Source organism: Rattus rattus, chromosome 13, assembly GCF_011064425.1.
Source record: "Rattus rattus isolate New Zealand chromosome 13, Rrattus_CSIRO_v1, whole genome shotgun sequence".
Classification (NCBI taxonomy): Eukaryota; Metazoa; Chordata; class Mammalia; order Rodentia; family Muridae; genus Rattus; species Rattus rattus.
The window spans coordinates 64,390,824-64,418,738 of NC_046166.1; the positions used below are offsets into that span (position 1 = coordinate 64,390,824).

Below are 27,915 nucleotides of genomic sequence, written 5' to 3' on the forward strand. Positions count from 1 at the left end.
GCACGAAGCCCTGTGTCTGAAGTACATGGTGTCTTTAGCAGTAGAGACCTTGCTTCCACCTCTGGGAGGTAGCCAAGGGCAGAAGCAGAAGCCTGTATTGTTTTAGGAGTTTCTTGGTCTCTCCTGACTGACAACTCAAAAGGGAGTTCCTCATACCTGGTACTGGGGTTTTTGTTGAAAAATCTATGACTCTAAGCCCTCCTTATTTTCCCCTTTTCTCCCTTCCTGTTATTTGTACCTTGCTATTTCCCTCTCTCGTCCTCTCCCCCACCCTAGTCCCTTCTAACTTCCCTGGATCCTGTAATTACCCCAGAATGTGTGCTCACATCTGGAGATCCGGAGCCAGGAAACCCCGATGGGAGAGAACATGTGATGTTTGTCTGTCTGGGCCCAGGCTACCTCGCTCAATATGTCTTTTGTAGTTCTATCCATGTATGTGTGAAGTTCATGATTTCATTTTTCTTTTCAGTCGAATAGGATCTCATTGTGTTGTGTCATCTGCACATAAGGAGAGTTTGACTTATTCCTTTCCTATTGGTATCTCTTTAGTTTTCTTCTCATTTCTTATTGCCCTTGCTAGGGCTCTGTGGACAACATTGAAAAGGATTTGAACAGTGGACAGCCCTGTCTCAAGTCTGATTTCCAAGTAGGGAGCCCTTGGAGTTTTGTTGCTGCAGACGTAGTGATTGTGACTTTGACTGCCAGCTCCATGTGTGGAGCACTGAAGTATACCCATTGTCCAACCTCAGGATAAGGGTTAAGGTTAAGTAGAAGGTATGATGTAATAGTATTTGGTCCATGTTTGTCCAAAGGATTTGTCTGAGGTGTTGGAGGAGAGAAAGGCGGAGCAGGGGAGGTGAGCATTGAAAGGTGGGGGCTGACGATCCTGGGGTTACCAGGCACCTACCCTCTGAAAGTCCAAAGGTGCTTGAGTTTATGGACTTACATATGGAGGAGCAGGTCTTTATAGGGACCAATGGGAAGGTTCCAGTCTAAATGCAAGTCTACAGAGAGTTAGTTAGGGATTCTTTTAGCTATAGTTCATGTGTTTCACTTTGCCAAAGGATTGGGAATGGCATAGAATATGTAGGTTTTCTTCAGTGTTAAAGAGTGTGATTAGATATTTGAAAATTAAATTCGGGGCTATAGTCTATTGTAGAGAACTGGGAAGGCCAGATCTGAGTAGTTATGTCTGTGGTGATGGCTCCTGCCACCGTAGTGGCCTTCTTGTTGCTGGTGGGAAAAGCTTCAGCTCATCCTGTAAATGTTTAGGAGCATTTGAATTAAATCTATCCGCCAGCCAGAAGTTGGGACAGATCAGCCTGCCTGATGGGTTGGGAAAAGAGTGTTGGGGTTAGTGGTTCCACAGGCTTTGCAAACAGAGGAAGCCTATTGTAACAGTTGTCTGTCCTGTGGGAACAGGTAATCCCATGTTCACAGGATCTGAGTGAGGGCCAGAGGTCCTGGGTAGAAGAGATTATATAGAGCTGAAAGGGTTTTTTGTTTGAGAGCCTTAGGTAAGATTAACAGTTGATTTTGACACTACCAGGACCCATCCCATTAGCCATTTGTTTTGCTCAGCTGTAGTAGCAGGTGGGCAGTGTTAGTTTTTGGAAGGGTGAGCGTGTGTGGGCTTATTGAACATATGCATCAGGAAAACTATTAGCAGTTGAGACATTGGGAATTTGGCTGGTGTCTCCTCCAGGGAATGACAGTGGTTAGTTTGGGCTTCCAGGTTGCTTGTAAGGGTTCCTGTATAAAAATGCCATTTTTGAGTTGGAGTGACACATTGAGTGAGAAAACCTCATGCCCACCAGATGCCTGCACCACAATATACCATATTTCGTGTGTACAGGTTGATTATGGTACCTTTAGCCAGTATGAGGGTTATGAATTCAGCCTGTTAGGTGTTTGTGGGTGGGTTATGAGTGAGATTCTGTAACATATGGCCTTGTATGTTTGGGGCACAGGTTGTCTAATAGCATAACAAGTCCTTTTGTGCCCCTTAAAGGAGCATCCATCTAAGAGTCAGTTGGAGGCATTAGGTATTGTTCCATCTAGTTGTCTAAATCAGCATTCTTTTGCTGGGAAGAGACACCATGACCAGGTCAACCCTTATAAAATAAAGAATTTATTTGGGCTTAACGTTTCAGAGGTTTAGTTCATTATCATTGTGGTGCAGAGCATGGCAGCATCCAGACAGATGTGCTGGAAAAGTAGCTGAGACTTTTACATTTGGATCCATAGGCAGCAGGAGTAGAGAGACACTGGGCCTGGTTTGGGCTTTTGAAATCTCAAAAGCCTACCCTCAGTGACACACTTCCTCCAACAAGGCCACACCTACTTAAACAAGGCCACACCTCCTAATTCCTCTCAAGTACTGCTATTCCCTAATAACCAAGAATTCACATATATGACCCTATTGGGGTGGTGTTTTTTTTTTTTTTTTTTTTAACAAATGTAGAATAGCTAAATGACTTCATTTAAACTATATTTATTTTTCCTGTACAGCTGTTTCATTTATTTATTTATTTATTTATTTATTTATTTATTTATTTATTTATTTATATCCCAAGTGCTGACCCCTTTCCAGGTCCCTCCCTCATTCAGACCTTCTCCAGTCCCCCCTCCCCTTCTCTTCTGAGAGGGTGGGCACCCCTGGGTTTTCCCTTATCCTGGAGCATCAAGTCTGCCAGATTAGACACATCTTCTCCCACTGATGCATTCACTCTAACTATAAAAGTCCCTGTAGTCTATCACAATCTCAACCCTTTTAAAAGTTCAATGTTCAAAGTCTCTCCTAAGACTCATGGCAATCTCTTAACCATGACTCCCTGTCAAATCAAAACCAAAAGGCAGATCATAAAGACTATACATTAGTATTCCAAAGGGAGGAAAGGGAGATAGGAAATTCTGGACAAAAGGTCTGAAAACCAACTGGGCAAACTCTAACCTCTGCATCTCCATGTCTGACGTCAGAGTGCTCCTCAGATCTCCCACTCAGCTTTGTTGACTGCAACACACTTCTCCTTCTTGGGCTGCTTCCATACTCAGCCTGTGGCTTTCCTTTGCAGGTATTTCACAACTCTGTCATCTCCAACAACTTGGGGTTTCTGAGGCAATCCAAGTGTCACCTTTATAACTCTGTGCAATGTCCTCTCTGGGCCTCCAGGCAGGGACACATCTGATACACACCTGGCCTTAGCAGCCTTCCTGAGCTGAGGGGGGAGAGCCCATAACCCCTTTCTTGTATCCTTCACTCTAAAACCAGAACCACATGGCCAAAGCTGCCAAGTTCTGCTGCTTGCTAGCGCTGGACCATGGCCGACTCATTCAATTACATTTATACCAGATTTCTGTTTTTGATGGTTTCCTTCACTGTTTTTGCTTTCCTATAATTCCTTTCTACAAATTGGAAGCTTAGTGGAGTATTTGCCCCTCAGTGAGGTACGACTCCCTCTAGTCTATTTATCACCAGGCTTTTCTTAAAGCTCTTTATCTCCCTGGATTTAACTCCATTCCATGTCCTGGTGCTTCATTTCCCCTCAAACTATCCATTTTGTATTTTCCTTACTCAGCTTGCTCTTTTTCATTATAGGTCTTCCTAAGAGCTAACACTAATAGTCATGTGACAGCCAATACTAGACTGTCTTGAAATCTCCTCCCCCAAAGCCATTAATCCAAAACTCTACAATTTAGCCTCAGACAGATATTTACAGGCAAGGGCAAAAAGCAGGCCCACATAATTCCCTGAAATATTAAGAGGAAGGTCTCTAGGCTAATTATTAATATTCCTTTACTCTGAAATCTCTTGCGCCAGATGGTTATAATCTACTTGGCTCTCAACATTGTCTTTCATACTTCTACTAGTACGACCCTTTAAGCTGCACTTAAAGCATTCAATTTCTTCCCTAATCCAAAGTCCCAACAAACAGCATGTATAACCTGTCACAGCAACACTCCATCCCTGGAACCAGCTTCTGTCATCGTCAGTGTTCCATTGCTGTGCAGAGACACCGTGACCAGGCCAACTCTTATAAAATAAATGATTTAATTAGTGCTTGCTTACAGTTATAGAGGTTTAGTCTATTACCATCATGGTACAGAGCATGGAGGCATGCAGGTAGATATGATACTGAGAGTTCTATGTCTGGATCCATAGGCATCAGGAAGACAGCGACACTGGGATTGGCTTGGACTTTTGAAATGCTAAAGCCTAACCCAGTGGCACACTTCCTTCAACAAGGTCACGACTCCTAATCCCTCACATGTAGCACCACTCCTTGATAAGCATTGGTTAAACATTCAAATATATGAGTGCATAGGGCTACTTTTATTCAATCTAGCACATATATGCTGAAAGGAATATAGGGTGAGGTCCTCTATTGAAGTACAAGAGTGGGAACAGGAAGTCAGTGAAGATAAGGGGACATCAGGGAGTTAAGTTGTAGGGTTGAGGGTTGAGCATGAATGCAAGGAGTTAACAGGGTCTCTGAAGTGGAGGTGTATTGTGAAAATACAAGAAGGAGAGAAGAAAGGCTGTGTAGATATAAAGTGTGAGATGGCTATATTTGAAGAAATGAATACAGAAAGGTTACAGGGACAGACTTTTTGTATTAGGAAGAACAAGTTATTGAATTAGAGTTGTGTGGTAATGAGGTATGCATCTTTGTTATGGAGGGAGGGTGAGTCCCACATAGGTAACTGAGGTTTGCTGTCCCCCAAGCAGAGAGGAGTTAAGGAGTGTGGTAGTCTAACAGAAACAGAAGGGCTTCATAAAGTATTGTGGAGTCAAATGTAACAAAGTCAGGCAAGTAGTTTTGGTTATCAAGTGGATAGTGGATAGTTCAATAGAAAACTGAATAGATAATTTGAGGCCCAATTGTTTGAAAGTTTTTAAGAAAGCAAGCCCAAGGGCAGTCTTTGGGGATAGTTATTGCCCCTGTTGTAGGTCTAAATGGGGCAGGGCTTCTCTGGAGTGTTCCTCAGAGTTGGGCATTTCACTGGAATGAAGTTCCAGAGAGTTTCTTAGACATCACCAAAGGAAATGTTGTGAAGAACAAAGTACTCCTTGGCCAAAAAATAAAATGGCTAGTTCCAAGTGCCACTGTGAATTGATGGGGCCCTTACAGGCTAATCAGGAGAGTGGTTGGTGTAGTTCCAGGAAGGGTAGAGATGACCCTTTGGGTGCTGGAGGTCAGGTTAGAGGATAAAGAGAAAGAGCGAGTTTACCACTCCTGTCAATAATGAATAAAGACCAAACCCTTGCTCTGTCATGTGGCCCAGATTAGGTGAGGCAGAATGGCTCTTAGAAAGCTAGAAAACCGCCAGGAAGCATGGTAAACTTTCCTATTTCCTTCAACTACGACAGATAGTTTTGCTGGGTATAGCAGTCTTGGTTGGCAGTTGTGGGTTTTTAGAACTTGTCTTTCCTTAGTTTGGGGACATTTTCTTCTATGATCTTTGTGAAGATCTGGCCTATACCATTGATGTGAGATTCTGTTCTCTTATCTGTGACTAATTGACAGTTTGTTTTTCTCATAGTGTCTTCCATGCCCCCCCGCCCCCCGCCCCTTGCTTTATATTCATATTCTTTGCTCATTTGGCAGGTTTGGATCCTCTGCCTTTATCTTCAAATCTTGATATTCTAGCTTTAACTTGATCCATTCTACTTGTAAGGCCTCCTGAAGGTTGATGTCATTATGTAGGTAAAGGCAGGTACAGGATAAAATGAGGCCTGTCATTGGACAAGAAGGAAGGATGGGTGGGAGAGAAGCTTTAGAGAGGCAAAGGAGGCTGGAGTGAGGGAGGTAGCTGAGAGAACATGTTGGCAGATGTTAAGATTCCTCTCTGCACATATTACAGGTTATGACTATTCTTAAGCGATGGATGTGCACAGGATTTTGTGCTGTCTAGATTATAGCAAATTATATCTTATCTAGGTGGGCGGTTTGTATCCTTATCAAGTTTATTGTGTGGATGTAATGTGAATTGAGAATTTAACATGTAAATCTGGTTGTTGGGTTACAGTTTGTTGAGTCTTGATTTTACCGGGTAGTTGGAACCAGAGAGTTTGTGGCCAGCAGAGAGACGCTGGGAGAGATACTAATCTGAGATGAATTATCACTAGTTCTAATGGCCGGTTGGAGCTGGAACTAGGAACATCCAGGGTACATGCAGGAACCAGTTTTGCTGTTTTCTTTATTTTTACTGCAACAGCCTCCCTCTGAGTTTTCTGTTTTTCAAATTCTGTCTTTGTAGTGATTTGAATGAGTATGGCCCCCTTAGGTTCATATATTTGAATACTTGGTCTGAGGTTGGTGGAATCGTATGGGAAGGATTAGGAGTGTGTGATCTTGTTGGAAGAGGTGTGTTACTGGGGATGGGCTTTAAATTTTTTGATGAAGTTTATGGTCGTTCTAAGTTTTGTATCTTGGAATTCATCTAGGTAATTCTCATTGGAAAACTTTCTGTAGGACTGGTGGATTTGGTGTGGCTAGAATACTGTATTTTTCGTATTTGTATTTTTGTCACGAGACTTGGGCACGTGGACATCATTTGTTAGTTCTGTGTCTGATGTGAACATAGTTTGCTGGGACAGAGCACAGGACTTTTGGGCCAGGTTCAGCTTGAAGTCTAAATATGGTGTGGGTGGGATGAAGTCAGGTGGACATGTGCTGAGCTGGTACACTAGATATATGCTCTGGTCTAAGCCTAGAGATTAGGGATGGGGTAGGCTGGTCTGACCAGACTAGTGGGGAGCACTAGATTTGGACCTGGGCTAGATCCTGGGATTGAGGATAGTTTGTGGAAGGGAGAAGCTAGTAAACTCACTAGGGTAGCCTGGGCCTGAAAGTTGGATATGGCAGGAAGAATGAAATCATACGGTAGGGGAAGGGTCTGGGCTGCTGCACAGGGTATGTGCCCTGACCAAAACCTGGATATGGTGGCAGCACACCAGGGCCGACCAGAGCAGCTGGGGCACTGGGTATGGGCCCCATGCCAAATCTAGGGGTTGGAGATGGTGCCTGTAGGGGAAGATTAGGTAGACTCGCCCTGCTGTCCCCTGGTACAAGATGTGCAGTGCCAGGCTGCATGATGTGAAAACATTCTCTCTCTTGTTGAGTGGCTGTTTCAGGCTTTGTTTTCTGTTACCACAACTTGTCAGGTAAGTTGGACAGCCGCATGGGGGTTGGGATTCAGACTTTGGGCAATTTACTGTTGATGTTTAAATGGGGTTTCAGGAGTAATTCCAGCTCAGCTCAGGTTCAGTAAGATTTCTAAGCCCAGGGGCAGACCTTCTGTAGAGTTATAGGATTCTCACAATCCATTTCCAGGAACCTGGGGGGAAGTGCTCACGACGCTTCCTCAGTCCGTGGGTGCTTGTGGGATTGGCAGTGCAAGCCTAAAACTCCTACCAAAGAGACCCAGCTGTAAGAATAATATTATTTCCTTTTCTTTTAGATCTTATCTAAACTTGCTTTGCCCACACGACCGTGGGGACAATCAATGAAGCAGAGCTTCGCCTTCGATAACGTTGGCTATGAAGGGGGCCTGGACAGCACCTGCTCATCCTCAGCCACCACCGGTGTGGTTAGCATCCTGGGCATGACTTGTCATTCTTGCGTCAAGTCCATCGAGGACAGGATCTCCAGTCTGAAAGGCATTGTGAGCATCAAGGTTTCTTTGGAGCAGGGCAGCGCCACTGTCAAATATGTGCCGTCAGTCTTGAACCTGCAGCAGATTTGCCTTCAGATCGAGGACATGGGCTTTGAGGCCAGTGCTGTAGAAGGAAAGGCTGCCTCCTGGCCTTCCAGGTCTTCCCCAGCCCAGGAGGCAGTGGTCAAGCTCCGGGTAGAGGGCATGACCTGTCAGTCCTGTGTCAGCTCCATCGAAGGCAAGATCCGGAAGCTGCAAGGGGTTGTGAGAGTCAAAGTCTCCCTAAGCAACCAAGAGGCAGTCATTACATATCAGCCTTACCTCATTCAACCCGAAGACCTCAGGGACCACATCTGCGACATGGGATTCGAAGCTGCCATCAAGAACAGAACAGCTCCCTTAAGGCTGGGACCAATTGATATCAACAAGTTAGAAAGCACTAACCTAAAGAGAGCAGCAGTCCCTCCTATCCAGAAATCCAATCATTTGGAGACCCCGGGGCACAAGCAGAGCCACCTGGCCACCCTCCCACTAAGAATAGACGGGATGCACTGTAAATCATGTGTTTTGAATATCGAAGGAAATATAGGCCAACTTCCAGGGGTTCAAAATATTCATGTGTCCTTGGAGAACAAAAGTGCCCAAGTACAGTATGACCCTTCTTGTATCACCCCCTTGTTCCTACAGACAGCCATCGAGGCACTACCACCCGGGTACTTTAAAGTATCCCTTCCCGATGGCCTAGAGGAGAAGGAGAGTGGATCTTCCAGTGTCCCCTCCCTTGGCTCCTCCCAGAGACAGCAGGAGCCGGGCCCATGCAGGACTGCGGTACTCACCATCGCTGGCATTCCCCGTGCCACGTCTGTTCAGCCCATGGAAGACATGCTGTCCCAGATGAAGGGTGTGCAGCAAATAGACATCTCTTTGGCAGAGGGGACTGGAGCAGTTCTTTACGATCCCTCAATAGTTAGCTCGGACGAACTCCGGACGGCTGTAGAAGACATGGGCTTTGAGGTGTCAGTGAATCCCGGTATGTTGTTGTTATATGTTTGAAATATGTCTGGGTCATCTCTCGATGTCTCATGACAGTACTTGGGTAGTTGTACAGGTGGGCTCTGCCTCACACGTTGGATGTTAAAGCAGTTTGATAACCTTTGCTCACATGTTAGCAGGATAGAGAAAATGGAATTGCCAGTTGTTGCCTCTCATACAGCCAACACTCTTAGGCTCTTTTGATTTGGGTTTCTTTCCCAGAGAGAATTCAGGGTCTGCATTCTAAAACGAGCATTGTGGGACTTATTAAACCAAAGGAGCAGTCGTCACTCTCCTCTGAAGATTTCTCTACTGCATAAAACAAAATAGCGTTTTAGTCTTATAGCGCATGATGGCATGTTATAACCAGCACTTAAGAGGCTGAGACAAAACAACAACAACAACAACAACAAACTCAGACAGACAGACAGACAGACAGCTATTGTGGGAGGATCTGTGTTCAAGGTCAGTCTGGGCTTTGTAACATGACCCTACATCAAAAACATTGTGGCACATTACATACCTATAATTTCAGACCTTATGGGGAGGGTAGAGACAGGAAGATTAGGGACATCACCTTCCTCCACTACATGACAAGTTCAAGTCCAGTCTAGGCTGCATTCACCCCCATCTCATAAACAAAGAAACAAACAAAGAAACACAAAGCCTCAAAACTCAGAAGCTCAGAACGTGCAGCAACCAAAGAGTTGTCTGTTCAAGGCAGAAATTAGGGGAAGATGGCTGTGTCAGGGCTCACAGATGGGGGGTCCCATTTTGAGATGGCTCATTATCAAGTTGAGTTTCTGGAGTAGCAGCCACCCCTGCTCTACCCAGCACCATGGCATAAATCATATGGTGTCTCTGCATACCACGTGGTCAGGGCCTGTGCGAGTTGTGGGGCTGCTGTATGAGAAACACCATCTGGAAGCTTCCCTGTGACGGGAGGCAGTGGAGGTTCTCCATCTGTGTGAGTCCAGGCGATGTCGTTTCCAGGGTGGGGTACGGTGGGAACTGGGAGATGAGGAAGGAAGGCCAAGAGTGTTGGAAGTACCCTGGGCTGTGAGTCAGTGCTTTCCCAGAGGCTTTAGAGGTATGCGGAGTGACCTGAGAGGATCAGTCTGGTTCTTGACCCATAATAGCAGGAAGTCAGAGGTCAGAGCCACCGGGCTTGGGGTGGGGATGAGGAATGAGTATAATGGGAAATGGCCCAGCATGAGCTCTTCCCTGATGCTGAAGGGCAGTGTGGAGCTTGGGATGTAGATCTGAGGGAAGGCGTCAGGGAGAAGAGTGGGAGGAGCAAAGTGGGGTGGAGACCGCAGGCATCATTTCCCAATGGCAACTGGAGGAGAGGGCAGCCTCTGACATTACCTCAGCCACACAAGCAAAGATGAGTAGCCTCTACCAGGGTTAGCTGGGGAGAGGCTGTCATCCCTCTGCACAAGGGAAGTAGGAGGTCAGCCTTGTCAGGAGGTTGGGGAGACTCAGTAGAGCAGAGGAATAGAGGTAGCATATACCAGAGAGGCCCAAGGTGAGGAAGGGTTGGGTCTCTGTTTCTGTCTCTGTCTATCTCTTTGTCTCTTTGTCTGTCTGTCTGTCTGTCTCTGTCTCTGTCTCTGTCTCCCCCCTCCCCCCAGGCACTCTCCATGTTGCCTAGGCTACTCTCAAACACTGGGCCTAAGTGACCCTGACCGAAGTCTACTGAGTAGGCTGGCAGGCCTATTTGCTGAGGGGACAGTTCTGTGAGTGGTGATATTTTAAAACACCTTGGCTCCCTGACCTGTAAGTGGGGCTAGCACATAGTAGCCACAGAGCCCGGGACCTGTTGCTGCTATTTTGTGTCTGTATTGGTACCTAGAACTGCTTACAGGGCACTCAGGCAGAGCCCCAGCAGTACTCCATGTTCTCCGACCCTGAGGAGACTGCTCTGTTGGGATACTTTACGGACTCCCCTCTGTACACAGCCGCCCCACCCATCCTGGCAGGTGCAGCGCGTGACGTGCAGTGGCCACACGCTTTGTACCAAGAATTGTTCTGCGTTCTCACCACGTTCTCCACACCCTGGAAAGAATGTGCTGTGTGTGTGTTCAAACAAAGTCAATAAAGAGAAGGGCAGAACAGTAAATCTCACAATCCAAAGAAGTATTGAAGAGACGCCATGTAAGCTGTTTTGTGTAAGGCTCACTCTTTCAGCTCAGCACTCAGGTGATTGGCAGCCAAAGAGAAATGACCATGGAGCTGCCTATTAAAGGTAATTGAACTGGATTGAGTAAACACAGGAAGAGAAGAACTAATTTATATTGGGTAGAACAATGAGGATTATACTGACTAAGACCAAGAGATGCATAGAGTACAGGATGTGGTGAATAAAAATATAAACACCCAGCTGAACCTCAGGTGATTCCTGAGCGATTCCTTTGGTGTGAATATATGAGGACGGAAGATGTACTTACAGTAAAGTAGATTGCTGTTGATCTGAAATTGAAATTTAACTGGACATCCTATACGGGCAGTGTTCATTTAGGTTATGAATGTGCCGTTGACATGGTGAAGAGCGGTTACTTCTTAAGATCAGTGGAGGTTATACACCAAGTGGCAGAAAACGAGCAACCCATGTCCACAGACATGTGAGATTCATTCAGAAGGAGAACCGAGAAGCCACAGTCTGTTGTCAGTATGGTGGCCAATAGTCATCTGTCTCGTGCACGTGTGGACGGTGCAGTGGATGGCAGTCTGTCATCAAGCCATGCTATTTCTGTGTCTGTGTACCCGTAAGGCTATGGCATGGAGTGATGGATATGTTTCTATGTTAGTCTGGGTGCTATTTATCTTATCACCATTCTACTACTATGAAGAGACACCATGCTCAAGGCAACTCTTACAGTAAAAGAAAGCATTTCCTTTGGGGCATGTTTACAATGTCAGGGACTTAGTCCATCATGGTCATGGAGGGGAACATGGTGGCAGGGAGACAGGCATGGTGCTGGAGAAGTAGGTGAGATCTATATTCTGATCTATAGTCTGAGAGACACTGGGCCTGGCATGGGCTTTTGAAACCTTGAAGGCTATTCATTCCCAGTGATACACCTCCACCAGCAAGGCCTCACCTCCAAATCCTTCCTGGACAGTTTACCACTGGGGACTAAGCATGCAAATATGTGAGCCCGTGGGCACCGAACTCATTCGAGTCACCACACATTGGCTAGTTTTGTCTGCTTGTGTGTGTATATGGTAGGTAAAAAGTATGGTCTCCAAGGTAGGACCTGTGAACGTATATAACCTTAAACACCAAAACAGATATTATACGTGCAATGAAACAGTGGATTTTAGGTAGGAAGATACAGAATTATCCAAGTGGACGCAGCCGTGTCCCATCAACCTTTGGAAGAGATTGAAGTGACAAAGGGACATTTGGACTGCTAATTTCGAATATGGGGAAATGGGGCCAGGAACCCGGGAATAACTAAGATTCTCCACTTGAGCCTCTTGAAGGACACAGTGCTTCAGACACCTCACTATAGTATTGTGTAACTGACCTGCGCTCTCGAATCCTCTGTGATCTTATTAAGTTTATGGCAAGCTGCTATAATCACAGCAGGACTATAATTTAGTCTTTCAGAGCCGGAGAAGTTCCTACCCTTCAGGTTTGTGTATCTCATTCTAAGTGAGTCGTGCCTTCAAAACAAAAACCAAACAAAACAAAATAACCAAAAGCAAAATAAAACAATGGTGTACTGACACATGGGTAGGTAGAAAAGACATTGATGGAGCCAAGAGGCAGAGTTGTGCAAATATGGGCTCCACATCCATGTCGCTGGGACTCTAGGGAGAAGATGGTGGTCTTCTCAGGCTATGGAAGAAGAGTGGAGCTGGAAAGAAATAAGTCTTGACTATTGCCTTATATGCTACATAAAAAGATAATCAAAGCCTATTAGAGGCCTGACTATGAGAGTTTATTAAAACTAATACAAGGATCAGCAAGATAGCTTGGTAGGCACAGTGCTTCCTGCACAAGTGTGAGAACCGGGCTTCGGGTTCCCAGCACTGACATACTGTCTGGGCAGGATTGGTGCCCCACTTATACTCAACACTCAGAGTTGAAACAGTGGCTGCCCAGAGCACACTGGCTAGCTGGACCACCGAATCAGCAGACTCTGTGTTTAGTGAGAGATGCTGCTTCAGTAAATAAAGAGATCAAAGACACCTGATTTCAACCCCTGTCCTTTATATGCATGCACACCCACATGTGCCCCCCACATACATATGTAGACATGTGATATCAACCTGCATCTCTTTATGTATTTATACCCATGTTGTATGCCCACATATGTAGACATGTGATATCAACCTGTATCCTCCTCGTGTATTTATACCCATGTGTATCCCCACATATGTAGACATGTGATGTCAACCTATGTCCTCTACATGCATGTATATCCGTGTGCTCCCACATTCACATGTGTGCATACACGAATGCATGCACACAACACACACACACACACACACACACACACACGAGTGAGAGAGAGAGAGAGAGAGAGAGAGAGAGAGAGAGAGAGAGAGATATCATATGTGTGTACAAAGAAACCTAGGGCTTTTAGAGGAAAATCCCATGAATACTTTTGCCAAGTTGAGGAAGAATTAAGCACGTAAAAAGATTGACTTTATTAGCTTAAGAACTTTGTTTACCAAAAGACATCAGAAGGCTGACAGCACAGAATGCAGTCGGAATGGAGGAGGCATTTGCAATGCTTGTCAACTGACGAAAAGGTCTTATCTGAAAGATACAGGAGGGAGAGGCACTATTAGAAATAACAGTTCCTGTGTCACTTTGAACATGTCAGTGTCAATTTGAACATCGTCATGGTCAAATCTACTGTTGTAATAAGCAAAATTCTTTTTTGTCCTCTAATTATTTCTCAATTTTTATTTTAGAAAACATTACTACTAACCGTGTCAGCTCTGGGAATTCTGTGCCACAAGCCGTGGGCGATTCACCAGGGTCTGCGCAAAATATGGCTTCTGACACTAGAGGACTCCTCACACACCAAGGCCCTGGCTACTTGTCAGACAACCCACCATCCCCTGGAGGAACAGCATCACAGAAGTGCTTCGTACAGATCAAAGGCATGACCTGTGCGTCCTGTGTGTCTAACATAGAAAGGAGTCTGCAGAGACAGGCCGGTAAGAGGCCTGCGGCGTTGGTGAGCTTGGAACTGCTTTGTATTAGCTCTTCATCGACTGTATTTAACAGTCTGGAGCAAGCCCATTGCACGATACTGTCGATGTTCGTCTAACAGCTCCCCTGCGTGATCGGCAGTCTGTCCCATAAGTATTTATTTTGTTACAAAGTTGAGCATATTAGCTAGGAAGGGTCAAGGTATAGTCTCTGGAAAGATTTCTCCCTTAGCTTTTCCCAGTCTCTCGCCCTCATCCCATCAGTCCCTCTATAGACAGTGAAACACCTGCCCGTGCTTAGCATTTCCAGTTTCAGATACTCTGTCCTGCTGACTCCAAAAGCTGATACGTTCTTGGTTTGCTGGGTTTGCCCTCCTGATGATGTCTGTAGTGTTGCTTCTTAAACTGCAAGTGCAGCATCATCTTGTTCTTGTTTCTGTTTGGCAATGCTTTACTGGTGACCCCACCTCCATCCCTTGAGCAGAGCCAACCTCGTGTTCTGACTCCTGACCCTGCATCAGGCTTAACTCAGGCTGGCCGGCTTTTCCAGCCTTCTGTCCACTCTTTACAAGCACCGGAGCCCTAGCGTGGGTCATCGTCACAAATGGAGGAGGACCTTTGTCAACCGTGGCCTGGCTGCAGATAAATTAAGATACCATTTCTCGGTATTTACATGTCTGCTCCTGACTCTAACCTCTTGCTTCTGTCTCCAATGGCATATCTCCTAAAGCACGTCATGCCTTCATTATTTGAGTGTGACTTTTCTCCTTAAACCAACACCATAGTGTTGGCCAGATGATCTACAGGTTTTTTTACTTTTCACTTTTGGAAATCCTTAAAACTTGGAAAGTATAAATAAGACCTTTTTTTAAAAAAATTAAATATTTTCTTTGTATGACAGAAAGGGAAAGAAAAGTATGCCTTTCTGTGACAGCGGTTGTGTTCTCTGCAGCCACACCCCTTGCGTGATGCACATGTAACAACGTTCTAAAGGCTTGGCATCCCCAGGGGCCGGATGGGCATTTGGAATCCCAGACCCACTAAGTCAGAATCTGATTTAACACAGTCCTCAGACGGCTCCTATGCCTGTTAATGTCTGAGAAGGGTTGTTCAGGAATAATAGCTCTCTAACCCGACTATAAGTTAGAATCACCCAAAAAAATCTTTTAAAAATGACATTTGACGTTTACCCTGGAGATCCTGAGCTGCCTGGTCTGTGTTAGGAGCCATCAAAGCCGCTCATGGTTCCCCAAGAGATGCTCCTGCCCAGCCAATTTTGAGAGCTACTCTTCTGGAGGATTTCTTGGTTAAATCATACAGACAACAATATCAGCCCAGTTGCCACACCCAGAGTCACAGTTGCGACCTGATGGTTCCAGGTATTCTCTCCGTATTGGTCGCCTTGATGTCGGGAAAGGCAGAGGTCAAGTATGACCCAGAGGTCATCCAGTCTCCCAGGATAGCTCAGCTCATCGAGGACCTGGGCTTCGAAGCAGCAATCATGGAGGACAACACAGTCTCTGAAGGTGACATCGAACTGATTGTAAGTGCAGTGGCGATCCTCTAGAGCAGTGGCCCTGTTTTGTTTGACCTGCTTGTGAGGGAGGCCTGGCTGTGTCGGAGAGTGAGAGGAAGCCTTCCTATTGTGTATACCCAGGGTCAAGAGAGAAAGACAGTGGATCGTAAGTGTCCCTGTGGCTAGTCAGGACAGCCGAGCTGCCAAGCTCTGGATTCAGAGACAAACCTGCCTTGATGTGGAAAGCAGTCAACGGTGACATCGCCTTATGTCTTCTCTGTGCACATGTACACTGTGCATGTGTGCATACACACATACAGAAAGTCAATAAATATGGCCGGGGAAAGGCTCAGTGGGAAGGGTGCTTACCGCCAAGCCCGGCACCTGTGTTTGAGCCCCAAAACCTACACAGGGAGAGAAGAGAACAGACTCCCACAACTTGTCTCTCCCCTCCCCATGTAGGCCTTGGAAAGTGCTTTCCTGTATTCATAAACATGCACAAGCAAATAGAGTATTAGAAAAAGCAAGAACTTGTCAATGTACTATATTGTAATTTTCGTTCTGTAAGCTAACCCCTGCACCTCCTCGAAACAGGGTCTTACTATGTTTTTTTTTTTTTGTTTTGTTTGTTTTTTTTTTTTTTGCTTACTTTTTAAAACAGAGTCTCATTATGTAGACCATGCTGGCCTCAAAGTCAAAGAAATTTGCCTGTTTTTGCCTCCCACATGTTGGGGTTAGAGGCCCGTGTCACTGCGACCAGGTGAACATTCTATGTGAACGTTTGAATTTCTTTGTTTGCACAGGCTAGCCGTGTGCCCTGCCACTAATTCATACCCAACCCAGAACTCGGGCACTTCATCTGTAGTCTAGGCTATCTCACGTGCCTCATCTGTGTCCAGCAGTGGCATGGGACGTTGTTTCCAGGGTTATGGGACTCAGTGGTTTGGCAGGGGCGTCACAGGTACCAGTTTAAGGTCTTGCGCTGTTGCCGCAGGGACATCTGTTAGCCTGGTCTCCAACAGCTTGCCTCCCTGTACAGATCACAGGGGCTCAGAGTAGACTCTGGACACAGGTTTTCAGGGCTGAAAACCTCACTGCTCCTCACTGGTGTGAGACAATGCAAAAGTTAGTAAGCCTATCAACACTTCAGGTCGGAGGCCTCTGCCCTAGGCCTGACGAGAACGATATAGTGCCCAAGGTAGCGCCTAGCGTCTCGCGAGCTCGTAGTAAAATTATCACCGCAAAGATAAAAGAGCGCTCAGGTGTCAGAATGAAATACCCGTGCACTTGTAAAGTGTGTATGGTCCACCCAGCAGGAGGAGCTCAGGTGTCAGAATGAAATGCCCGTGCATTTGTAAAGTGTGTATGGTCCACCCAGCAGGAGGAGCAGATGGGAATGGTTCCACACTACCTTTTGGATCTCTGTGGTACACCTTACCGTCACTTGTCAACACCCTCCGTGTTGTTTTAGGAGCAGCCATAGCCCACACGCTGCACTGTATCAGAGTCATTTCCTAAACCCTCTTCTCTTGATAACTCGGCCCTGCCACTTTCTTCATTGGAGCCAGCAGGGCACGGGCGCAGACCAGATCCCAGTGACACTTGAGAGTGTAGACTGTTAAAGAGTTCTGAGGGTTTTGCAAAGGCGCACTTCCTCATACTTGATAGGCAGGGCTGCTGCAGTGTGGCTGGTGAGAGAACACTGTGGAGTGCTCCAAAAGCCCGTTCTTAGCCAAAAGCCAAACTCCAGGCTGCAGCCACTGGCTAAATGGTTGCTGTTGCCTACACTGGAGTTGGGGGAAAGCCACTGAACCCCTGGGATTGACATCTGTGCATGGGGAAGTAGCTACCCGCCGCTTAAGCTCCTGAGGTCCATTGGAAAGGCTCATCTCAGTCTTGGGATTCTTGTCCTCCTGTCTTGCAGATCACAGGGATGACCTGCGCTTCCTGTGTTCACAACATAGAATCCAAGCTCACAAGGACAAATGGCATCACTTACGCCTCTGTGGCCCTCGCCACCAGCAAAGCCCATGTGAAGTTTGACCCTGAAATCATTGGTCCACGTGACATCATCAAGGTCATCGAGGTAGCTAATTCCTGAGAACTTCGTATCCATTTTTACAAAGCAGTAAGACATAATCATGGAAGAAGGTAGTTAAGCCGGATTCAAATGTCCTCTAAACGCCATTGGCTTTTCCAAGAGTCATAAGGTCAGTTGCTTAATTAATTGAAGAAGGTTAATGAGCAGCAGATCTTCTGAACAGAGCCTCAGTGAGCGGGTAAGAAAGCGATGAGGCAGGGCCGGCAAGGGCCTCAGCAGGCGAAGGTGCTTTCTGTGGAAGCCTGACAACTCAAGCTTGATCCCCGGAACCCATGGTAGGCAAGAGCTGACTCCCAAAAGCCATCATGCTCCCACATATGTGCTCATGCACACGCACGTGTGTGTGCGTACACACACACACTCTCTCTCTCTCTCTCCCTCTGTCTGTCTCTCTCTCTTTTAAAAGAAAAAGATGAGAGGAAAAAGACATTATCATTTTTAGTTTTAGCTATTTCCTGAAAATCATCAGTCTTGACAAGATACTTGGCGTAGAGATAAATTGCTCAGTCGCCATTTAAAAATATTATTTCTACCTGTGCTGGGCGTGTGCAGACTCAGGATGCTGGCACTAATCCCACGCTTCCCTCCCTGCTAGGCTTGTAGGAGAATTTGGTTGTCTTGCTTTAGGAAACCAGAGGGCTCACGACTGTCCTTCCCCTCGCTCCCTCTGTTAGTCCACAGACTCCTCACTTCCGTTTTAATGTCCTCCCTGTAGCCGACCTTAAGAGAGTGAGCATCCACGGTGGTTGGAAAGGGTTAAGACAGTCCAAACTAAGTGAGATCAGTGTGCAGTAGCCAGTGGTAAGGGTTAATTAAACTCATCAAAACTGCTCATGCAGTGAAACATTGTATCAGGCTGCATGCCATTGATACAGTCTCATTCTAAATTCTCCCTTCCTGGGCATGCCTATGTAGAGAGGTGTCTGCCGTGCGGCCCTGCAGAGCTTTCTGATAGGGAAATGACGTGCTACAGGCAGGCTGGCTAGCTTCACCGCTGCCTCATCCAATGAGGATGGCGCCTCAGGGCAGTTAAGTCCTTGCTCACTGATACCCCCAGCTCACCAGAGGCAAGACGGCCCTCCCAGCTCAGATCCCATCCTACTCTACCCTAAACCTTAGAGAACGGTGTCCACATGTCACCCACGGGGCTGAGGAGTCACCATGATGCTGCGAACAGGAAGGAGAGCTCTCGGTGGGGGTCTTCAATCATGGCTCGTGTGCACTTTGACTTCTAATATCTTAGCTCCTTCCGCTCTGCTCAGCGATTGGGTGTAGCCTCCTGGACCTCTGTCCAAAATGGAGGAAAATTAGAATACTGCCTGGTTACCAGGCTTGGGTGACTCTGGGGCCTCTTTTCCTGATACAGCCAGGCCGGAATCAGTTATGAGAATATTTGTCTTCTGTTGCCTTTAATGCCTTCTACCATGACCACACTGAGCACAGCATCCTGGGCTGTCTTGATTGTGCTGACAGGACATTCTCTGGCAGCTCTCCTTGTGCGAACACACAGGAGCAGCAGAGCCGTGATGCTCAGACGGAGGCGGTGGTGGCAGAGCTTGAGGAAAGCACAGGGTTGAGGTAGAGTTTGTCAGGACACAAAAAAGCCACTCTTCCCGTAGTGAGGCCCTCCCTGAACACAGCAGGAAGTTGCTTGGCAGAAGCCTAGAGACCCATTCTCTGCATCCAGTTCTTTAACACACTTTCTCTCTCTAACCTTCCTTTTCCTCATGTGTGGGTGAAGTACCAGACCACAAGGGATCCAGAATTCTTTAACTCAAGACTCTTGAGGTCAACCCTGGTCAGCTTTGAGACCCACCGGAGTGAGTGTGACGATGCCAGCTGCCTTTACTTTGAGTAGGGAGAGGGATTTCCATTCAGTGCCGTGTGTGCAGGGTGGCACAGTCACTCTGTCAGCACACAGAGTACTCAACCCCTGAACGGGCTTTGGAAACCATTTTCAACATAGATTACCCGAGAGGAAAACCTTAGGTCACCAGAGGAACTTTGATATTTCAATTTCCAGTGCTGGAAATGCTTTCTACGAGTGCACATTTTAACCGGAACCTCCCCCCTCACTCCCCACCCCTCTTTTCATCACAAGGAAATCGGCTTTCATGCTTCCCTGGCCCACAGAAACCCCAACGCTCATCACTTGGACCACAAGACGGAAATAAAACAGTAGGTAGAAAACAGAAGGTGAACGCTTGCCCCGGCTAAGGCTCTGTCCCCTCCCCACTGACTTTGTGGCCCATGCTGATGCCAGCAGGCTCAGCCGCGTGGCCCTGACACCCCAGCTTCCTGTGTTGCCTTCAGCCTTGGTTCCTTGCCTTTTTTGCCCTTGTGACGTCAGCAGCGGGAACCATGCTGTCTGTAGACGTTTCTGGATATTGGCAGCGTCTGCGTCTGCACTGCCCAGCTTGGTAGTGTACTTGAGAGGCACCAGGTGCGTGTGCATCCCAATGAGCGCAGAACCAAGGGCTTTTTTTCTTCTCTTTTCTTTTAAATTTCACTAAGTTTAACTGCTTTAGCTAAAATTCAGACACCCGTAGTTGGTGGCTGTTTTAAATATTTAATACTACTCTTAAGCTTCACTCATTTTAATTTAAAAGCTGGCCTTTTATTTTACGGTCTATTCAGGCTTTGTTTGCACACGTTGTAGAAGTACCGTCTGAAGACAGTCTTCTGAGCCACCTGGAAAGAAAATGGCCGGCTCAGGGAATGACGCGTAGCTCAGGTGACAGGGCCTGTGCTTAGCACGCACAAGGTCCCTGAAATCTCCAGGGCAGAATGGGGGTGGGGGTGGGGCGGCCGAGGATGCAGATCAAGGTTAATTCATTGATCATCTCAGATCATTTCGGCACACTTGAAGGCTGCTGTTGGATACAGGGCAGTACCTTAGAGCAGCTCCTTGCCCTGTTAGGAAAGGGTGAGCCAACTGTGACATTGGTAGCTTAAGCAACTTCTGGACAGTCTGGGAAGAAGGAGACCCAGGATTTGAAACTCAGAGAAGTGTGCTAAGCTCACCGTGTCAACAGGGAGTGATGGATCCTTCTGGGGCTTTGACGGCGCCCTCTGCTTGGTCCAGTTGACTCCCCGGGGTGCAGGGCAAACTGACAGTCAAGGGTTTAGGAAACTAGTGGGTCTGTCTCTTGGATGGCCCCAGGCAGCAGCCTGAGTGCTCCGGGCTGCAGGATCTACATTAGGATACACAGCTTACAAGTACCTTCCTTGAGGGTTCACACTGCCTGTTTGGAATATCACGCGTGTTGTATGTAGCTCACATGCAGTCACAGTCTGTGGCCCTTGGCCTCTGGCTTTTGTGTTTATTGACAGACTCACTAATCTTACACTCCTATTCCAAATAGTTGTTTAAAATGTGTAAATAAGCTTTATGAATAAAATGCTATTTCCACCCATTTTTTTACATTGAGGGGAATCTACATAAGATTACAAAGAGCACTCTAGGCAGCTGTAGACTAAGAGTGGGAACCTCTTTGGGGGTAGCTCTCATCTTTGGGGCCTCATTTGTTGTTCCTGCAAATTGGTGGCCACCAGCTTACTATGCAAAGGCAGAACTGAGCCCAAGCAGCCTTCCAGCAATGCCTGGCCCTTCAGGTCACTGCTAGTGTCAGGCGACTTCGCTGTTGTTTCAATCCATCTTAAATCTAATCTGATCCCAGTGCCAGGAGGTTCTGATGTCTGTGTGGCCGGCTTTGCCTTCCAGGTGGAAGAAATCTTTCCTGTGCAGCCTGGTGTTTGGCATCCCTGTCATGGGCTTGATGATCTACATGCTAATCCCCAGCAGTAAGCCCCACGAGACCATGGTCCTGGACCACAACATCATTCCAGGACTGTCCGTTCTAAACCTCATCTTCTTCATCCTGTGTACCTTCGTCCAAGTATGTATTGGGAGGCCGGCTAAACCTGTCTGCCCTTGATGCCCAGGCATGGCTAATGGATCTCTGTTCTTTGGCTGTGTCAGCAGCCCTTTAGCCTGGCTCCAGTCATGGCAACTTTGCAGCCTCACGACCTCTGGGGAGCTGCTGCTGCTGTTATTTCTGTCTTATGACCAGAGGGGAGGGCAGGGTAGAGGGGGGCTGCCAATGTGGGAACTAATAAGAAAGGCCGGGTTTCACAGTCACAGGTCATTGCGAGTGATTAAAACTTGTCAGAACAGCCACCCTCTCCTTGTCAGCTCGGTGAGCCTATCTGTCCCGTGTGTGTGTGTGTGTGTGTGTGTGTGTGTGTGTGTGTGTGTGCATGTGCGTGTGTGTGCATGTGCGTGTGTGTGCACATGTGTGTGTGTGTATGTGTGTGTGTGTGTGCACGTGCGCGTGTGTCTTACAAATGACTGTACTCAGGACCTCATACATGCCATACATGCTAGGCAAGTGTGCCATTGCTCAGTAAGACCTCGAGTCCTCGATTCCTGATTGGTTTACTATTATTTTAGTTTTCCCTGTTGTCCCTGGAGCTCACGCTTCTGCTGACTGTGTATCCTTAAAGGCAAAGCCATGGTCTCTGTCTGTGGATGAAGTTCTCTAAAGCAAGGAGGCTGTGTAGAACCTCTGTGCATGCATGGAGATACATGCGTGAGAATGTCTGCGTGTGCACTTTCTGACATGTGAAACTAGGACATTTAGGGGGTAACCGTTTGTAGGCTGGATTATTTTCCCTATATTTCCTTTTTAACTGAAAATGGGCTTTGTCCTTATTGTGAGCAATTTCACTAATACTGAAGCAAAGGGAAATGAACTCCGAATGATTACACTGCCTCTGGTCCAGTCCTGTTCCTAGTACTACTGCCACATCTTCAGGAGTTTCTCTCTCTCTCTCTCTCTCTCTCTCTCTCTCTCTCTCTCTCTCTCTCTCTCTCTCTCCCCACCCTCCCATATCGTCTCTATCTCTGTCTCTCTTTCTGTCACCATCTCTGTCTCTATGTATATATGTGTACATGCGTTTGCATGTGTGTGTATGCTTGTGTGTGAATGCGTGTTCGTCTTATACAGACACAGATGTCTGTTAATGGAGGTGGGGGCCACGTGAGAACACTAATGGATGCTGCCCCTCTTATTTGAGTTGCGACCGTATTTCGCATCACTGGCTTACCTTTAGAGACCGTTTACGATGTAAGTGAATATTGCCGTTACCATTCTCTAATTACGGACATTTCCGTGGTATGCCTGCCTTCCAAACACCCTGTACTCTTGGTCATCCATTTCTGAGGGCAGTAGTACTCTGAATGGGGAAGTGTGTTTCATTGGAGGCTGAGGCAACGTGTGTGCCCATCAATATCAAATAATCATATAGAATAGAGTAGCATCAGCTACGTACAAGAACCTAGAATACTCATCGTCCTGAGGCTGGATCTCCCCCCTCCTCAGCCAACCCTCGCCCTCCCTGTCTTTCAGTTCCTGGGTGGGTGGTACTTCTATGTCCAAGCCTACAAATCGCTGAGACACAAGTCAGCCAACATGGATGTGCTCATCGTACTCGCCACAACCATTGCCTATGCCTACTCCCTGGTCATCCTGGTGGTTGCCATAGCTGAGAAGGCAGAGAAGAGCCCAGTGACCTTCTTTGACACTCCCCCCATGCTCTTCGTCTTCATCGCCCTGGGACGGTGGCTGGAGCACGTGGCAAAGGTAGCTACAGCTTCCAGTTAAGGAAAGATTGGTTCTTTCAGTAATCTGAGTCTCAGCCCAAGGGCAATGTGTGCTGAGAACTACTAATTACACACACTATAGCGAATGGCCAAGAGGAATCTGAACCCCTGTGTAATTAGGGGCCTGAAGTCACTAATCTCCCAGCTGGTTGCTCTTTCTGAAATCCCGGTTAATCTGGCTAATTAGTAAAACCTTTGTCCGGGTAATTGTGTGGTGGAACAAACTCTGAACTCGAGGCAGAGCTCGAATGGTCTCTTAGCACCTAATGGATCACTGTTAGTTAGTGTAGAAATCCACACTTCAGAGCGGGTGATGTTTCGCACTCTGCTGTGGAGCCTGTAGTGAGGGGGAAGGACATTATATTGAAGGTGAAAGGAAATGGCCCCTGGGCAGACTGGGATTGTGTTCATCCACAGTGGAATTCAAGCTCTGTGTCGTCAGCAGCGCTGGGCTGGGCTCTGTGGCGCTGGCATGCATGGCTGCCTTAGTGGCACGGTTGTGGTTTTTACACCAGCCACCCTCAGCGCTGTACTCGTGAGTGTCAGCCTGGGTTTGGACCGTCAGCTCTCATCCTGGTTATTTCCTAGAGCAAAACTTCAGAAGCCCTCGCAAAACTCATGTCACTCCAAGCCACAGAAGCCACAGTTGTGACCCTGGGTGAGGACAACTTAATCCTCAGGTACGTTGTGTCGATCGGTAGAGCTTGGGATCCTTTTGTATCACCTGTGTAGTGACAAGTGTCACCCTGAAGCCTGCATCAGCTGCTAAACGCAGTTGAACCAGTGACCTTTCTAAAGGTCTACATTGTACTGTCTGTAGTGCTGTGTAGTGGGATCCTTCAGCAGCTGCCTGCTTTCTTACGATAAAGTCTGTAGCCCTTGCATAGCAGCGGGACTCTGATATGAACTGTGCACGCCCCTCTTGAATTTAGCCCCAGCCCTTGCTCAGGGTGAGGCAAGTATAATTGTCCCCCAATACCCATGGCGTTTGGCTCTAGGACCCTTGGATACCAAGTGCCTCATATGAAACGAAATGATATTTGCATAGAATTCATATCCTCCCACATACTTTAAACCATCATTAAAATAATTGTGATACATTTGCAATGCAAAGGGCATGCAAATGGGTTTATCTTGTATTGTTTAGAGAATTTAGAGAGCAGTGATGCAAAAATATATGGATTGTGGATATAGACTGGTGACCCCTGCACCCCTGCCCTGTGTGTGTGTGTGTGTGTGTGTGTGTGTGTGTGTGTGTGTGTGTGTGTGTGTGTTTGTGTGTGTTGCTGGGGATGGGACTCAGGGCCTCCTACATGCTAAGCAAGTGCTGTACCATCAAGTTATATCCTCAACCCATCCCTGAATATTTTTGATGCAAGATTGGTTGTGTCTGCTAATCTAGAGCTCTTAGGTGCATAGGGCTTGCTAAAAAAGGTCCAATAGTCAGTCTAGAACCCACTCTAATTATAGACGAGGAGGATGTTATCCGAGTGTCTTCTGTTGCAGAGAGGAGCAAGTGCCCATGGAGCTGGTGCAGCGAGGTGACATCATCAAGGTTGTCCCTGGGGGCAAGTTCCCAGTGGACGGGAAAGTCCTAGAAGGGAACACCATGGCAGATGAGTCCCTCATCACAGGTTAGGTGGCTTGTTTTATGCTCCCTTTGGTGGGGGTCATGGTGGTCATTGGTTCATGTGATGTTGAGTGGGCTGAGTGAATGATTGACGTCTGTCTCTCTCCTAGGAGAGGCCATGCCTGTCACTAAGAAACCCGGGAGCATAGTGATTGCTGGCTCTATAAATGCTCATGGCTCTGTGCTCATTAAAGCTACCCATGTGGGCAATGACACTACTTTGGCTCAGATTGTCAAGTTGGTGGAAGAGGCCCAGATGTCAAAGGTGATGATGAACCTTAAAACACATAATGAAACCCCTCCTTTGAGAAATGATCTCAAAGGGATTTAGCTCAGTGAGTAGACCACCAGCCTAGCATACCACAGGCCCTGGATCAGATCTTCAGTGCAGAATGAAAGGGAGGGGTGGAGCCAAAGCATACTCATATCCCTAGCTAGTCGAGAGGCTGGAGTTACAATGTCAGGACTTCAAGCTCACCCATGGCCGCAGTCTGCTCCAGACTACCTGGGCTGCATTATTCCCTGTCTCGAAACAAAACAAATGTGAGGAATGACCTCAAAGGTTCATAGTTCCACCCGTCAAGGATCAAGTTGAGATTGATTTCTAAAGATAGCAGTGGAGGGAGCAGAGGGAGCTTGGACTCAAACCTTACATGTGTCTGTCTTAGTAGGTTGTACCTTCCTGTGATCTTAATGCTTTATCTCCATAGGCTCCCATTCAGCAGCTGGCTGACCGGTTCAGTGGATATTTCGTCCCATTTATCATCATCATTTCAACCTTAACATTGGTGGTGTGGATCATCATCGGCTTTGTCGATTTTGGTATTGTTCAGAAGTACTTTCCTGTAAGTTGAAGGCCTTGAACAGGGTGGCTGTCATGCTTGAAGTAACTCATTGCTATTAATCCTGTTCTTTTGTGTTTTAGATTCACGGGGGGCTTAATTACCTCTTATTACTGGTCTTAGTTAGGGTTTTACTGCTGTGAAGAGATACCATGACCAAGACAACTCTTATACGTAAAACATTTAATTGGGGGCGGCGTACAGGTTCAGAGGTTCAGTCCATTATCCTCAAGGTGGTAGCATGGCAGCATCCAGGCAGACATGGTGCAGGAGGAGCTGAGAGTTCTATGTCTTCATCTGAAGGCCGCTAGAAGTCTCACTTCTAATAAGCTAAGATAGAGTCTTAAAGCCCATGCCCTCAGTGACACATTTCCTCCAACAAGGCCATACCTCTAAACAGGGCTACTAGACCAAGTATATTCTAACTATCACATCCCTCTCCCTAGCCCCATAGGCTTGATCAAACATATGAGTCTATGGGAACCATACCTAAACATAGCATAATAAGAAAAGTACATTTAGTCCAACGTCCAACATCCCCATCGTCTATAGCAATCTCAACAATGTTAAAAGTCCAAAGTTCAAAGATTCATTTAATGACTTAAGTGAAATCCCTAAAGCAAGACAGGAGAACAGCTGGGCAAACTCGGCATTTCCGTGTCTGATGTCAATGCAGTCTTCAGATCTCTACTCCTTTCTCATCTTTGTTGACTGCAACAGACTTCTTTCTCATGGGCTGGTTCTGCTTCCTATTAGCAGCTTTCCTCAGCAGATAGCCCATGGCTCTGGTGTCTTGAACATCTTGGGGTCTTCAAGTCAACTTTAACATTACAGCTTCTCGTTCCAATGTCTGGGATCCACACATGATCTGGGCTCCTCCAAAGGGCTTGGGTCACTTCTCCCGCTCTGCCCTCTGTAGCACTCTAGGCTCTGGTTGATCCACTCCACTTCACTCCACTGCTGCTGTTCTTGGTGATCATAGCATGGGAATGGCATCTGCAATACACTGTGGTCTTCTGCTGCAACTAGGCTTCACCAATAGCCTTTCACAGGCTCTCTCCGTGGTGCCAAACCTCAACTCCTTTGCATGACACCTTCAGTCCTGGGCTGTGAACTGCAACTGGGGCTGCACCTTCACCAGTGACCCTCCCTGGCCTCTCACAGTGCCAAGCCACAGCTGCTCTCCATGACCCCTTTATACTTTCACCTGGGTGATTCTTACACATTACCAAGTCCAGCTGCTGCACAAGTTACAACCTTTGCTATCTCCGGAACACAGCTTCTTTGTGCTCTCAGATAACACTTCCTAGAAGGTTTCACCCCAGTGATGCTGGTTTCTTCTTAACCACTGCTAATTTCTTTTTTTTTTGTTTTTTTTTTTTTTTTTTGTTTTTCCCCAAAGGTAATTTTTATATGGCCCTGGGAACACAGGTTTATAAAATGGGCATATAAATTAAGCATATGTTGATAATAAGTCATGCACTTATTTTGAAACAATTCTTTGGTATTGAGATGTAATTTACCAGTTGTTACACACAAAAGCAAACTTACATTCTAATGATACTAACGAGATGGACACATCGGTTTATTTTTACATAAAGAATTAAAGCTTGAGGCAGGCAGTGGTGGCACACGCCTTTAATCCCAGCATTCGGGAGGCAGAGGCAGATGGATCTCTGAGTTTGAGGCCAGCCTGGTTTACAGAGCAAGTTCCAGGACAGCTTGGGCTACACAGAGAAACTTTGCCTCCAAAACCCAAAATGAATGAATGAAAGAAAGAAAAAAAGAAAGAAAGAAAGAAAGAAAGAATGAATCAGAGCTTGGATCTTCGATACTGCAGCACGAAGAGCCTCTTTAGCACTGATCAGCAGGGATTGGTATCCCTATAACTGTCAATGCTGCGAATACCACTATACATAAATGTGTTGTACAGAACAGTAGGTATCTGCTTAGGGCTATGCCTGGAGTTCTTAGAAATCCTTTCTTAATCCCAAGCCAACATTCATTTTATGATTCTTCATGAAATTCAAACAACCTAAACAAAAATTTTATTTTATTTTATTTTATTTTTTTATTTTTTTTTTTTTTTTTTTTATTTTTTTTTTTTTTTCTTGAAAAGCATCAGCAGGAATAAAAAATGGTTTTTGGTTTATGCTCAAAAGAGCACTTGCCTAGGAAGCGCAAGGCCCTTTCGGTCCCCAGCTCCAGCTAAAAAAATGATAAAAAAAAAAAAAAAAAAAAGAAAAGCATCAGCAGGCCAGAGTCTGGAGGCTGTTATGCTGTAGTAAGGAACCT

The 27,915-nt window shown here is 46.5% G+C and overlaps 1 protein-coding gene across 3 annotated transcripts in view; it reads left to right on the forward strand.

Moving 5' to 3' along the window:
* Positions 1–27,915, forward strand: part of Atp7b (ATPase copper transporting beta) — a 75,991-nt gene that overhangs the window by 28,849 nt on the left and 19,227 nt on the right. For all 3 annotated transcript variants that reach the window (XM_032918680.1, XM_032918679.1, XM_032918678.1), the window contains exons 2-12: positions 7,465–8,689; positions 13,624–13,872; positions 15,246–15,409; positions 17,307–17,468; positions 19,585–19,661; positions 21,208–21,382; positions 22,895–23,128; positions 23,737–23,828; positions 24,655–24,782; positions 24,889–25,043; positions 25,489–25,623. In XM_032918680.1, the coding sequence (XP_032774571.1) occupies positions 7,465–8,689; positions 13,624–13,872; positions 15,246–15,409; positions 17,307–17,468; positions 19,585–19,661; positions 21,208–21,382; positions 22,895–23,128; positions 23,737–23,828; positions 24,655–24,782; positions 24,889–25,043; positions 25,489–25,623 (2,796 nt within the window). The remainder of the gene's footprint in view (positions 1–7,464; positions 8,690–13,623; positions 13,873–15,245; positions 15,410–17,306; positions 17,469–19,584; positions 19,662–21,207; positions 21,383–22,894; positions 23,129–23,736; positions 23,829–24,654; positions 24,783–24,888; positions 25,044–25,488; positions 25,624–27,915) is intronic.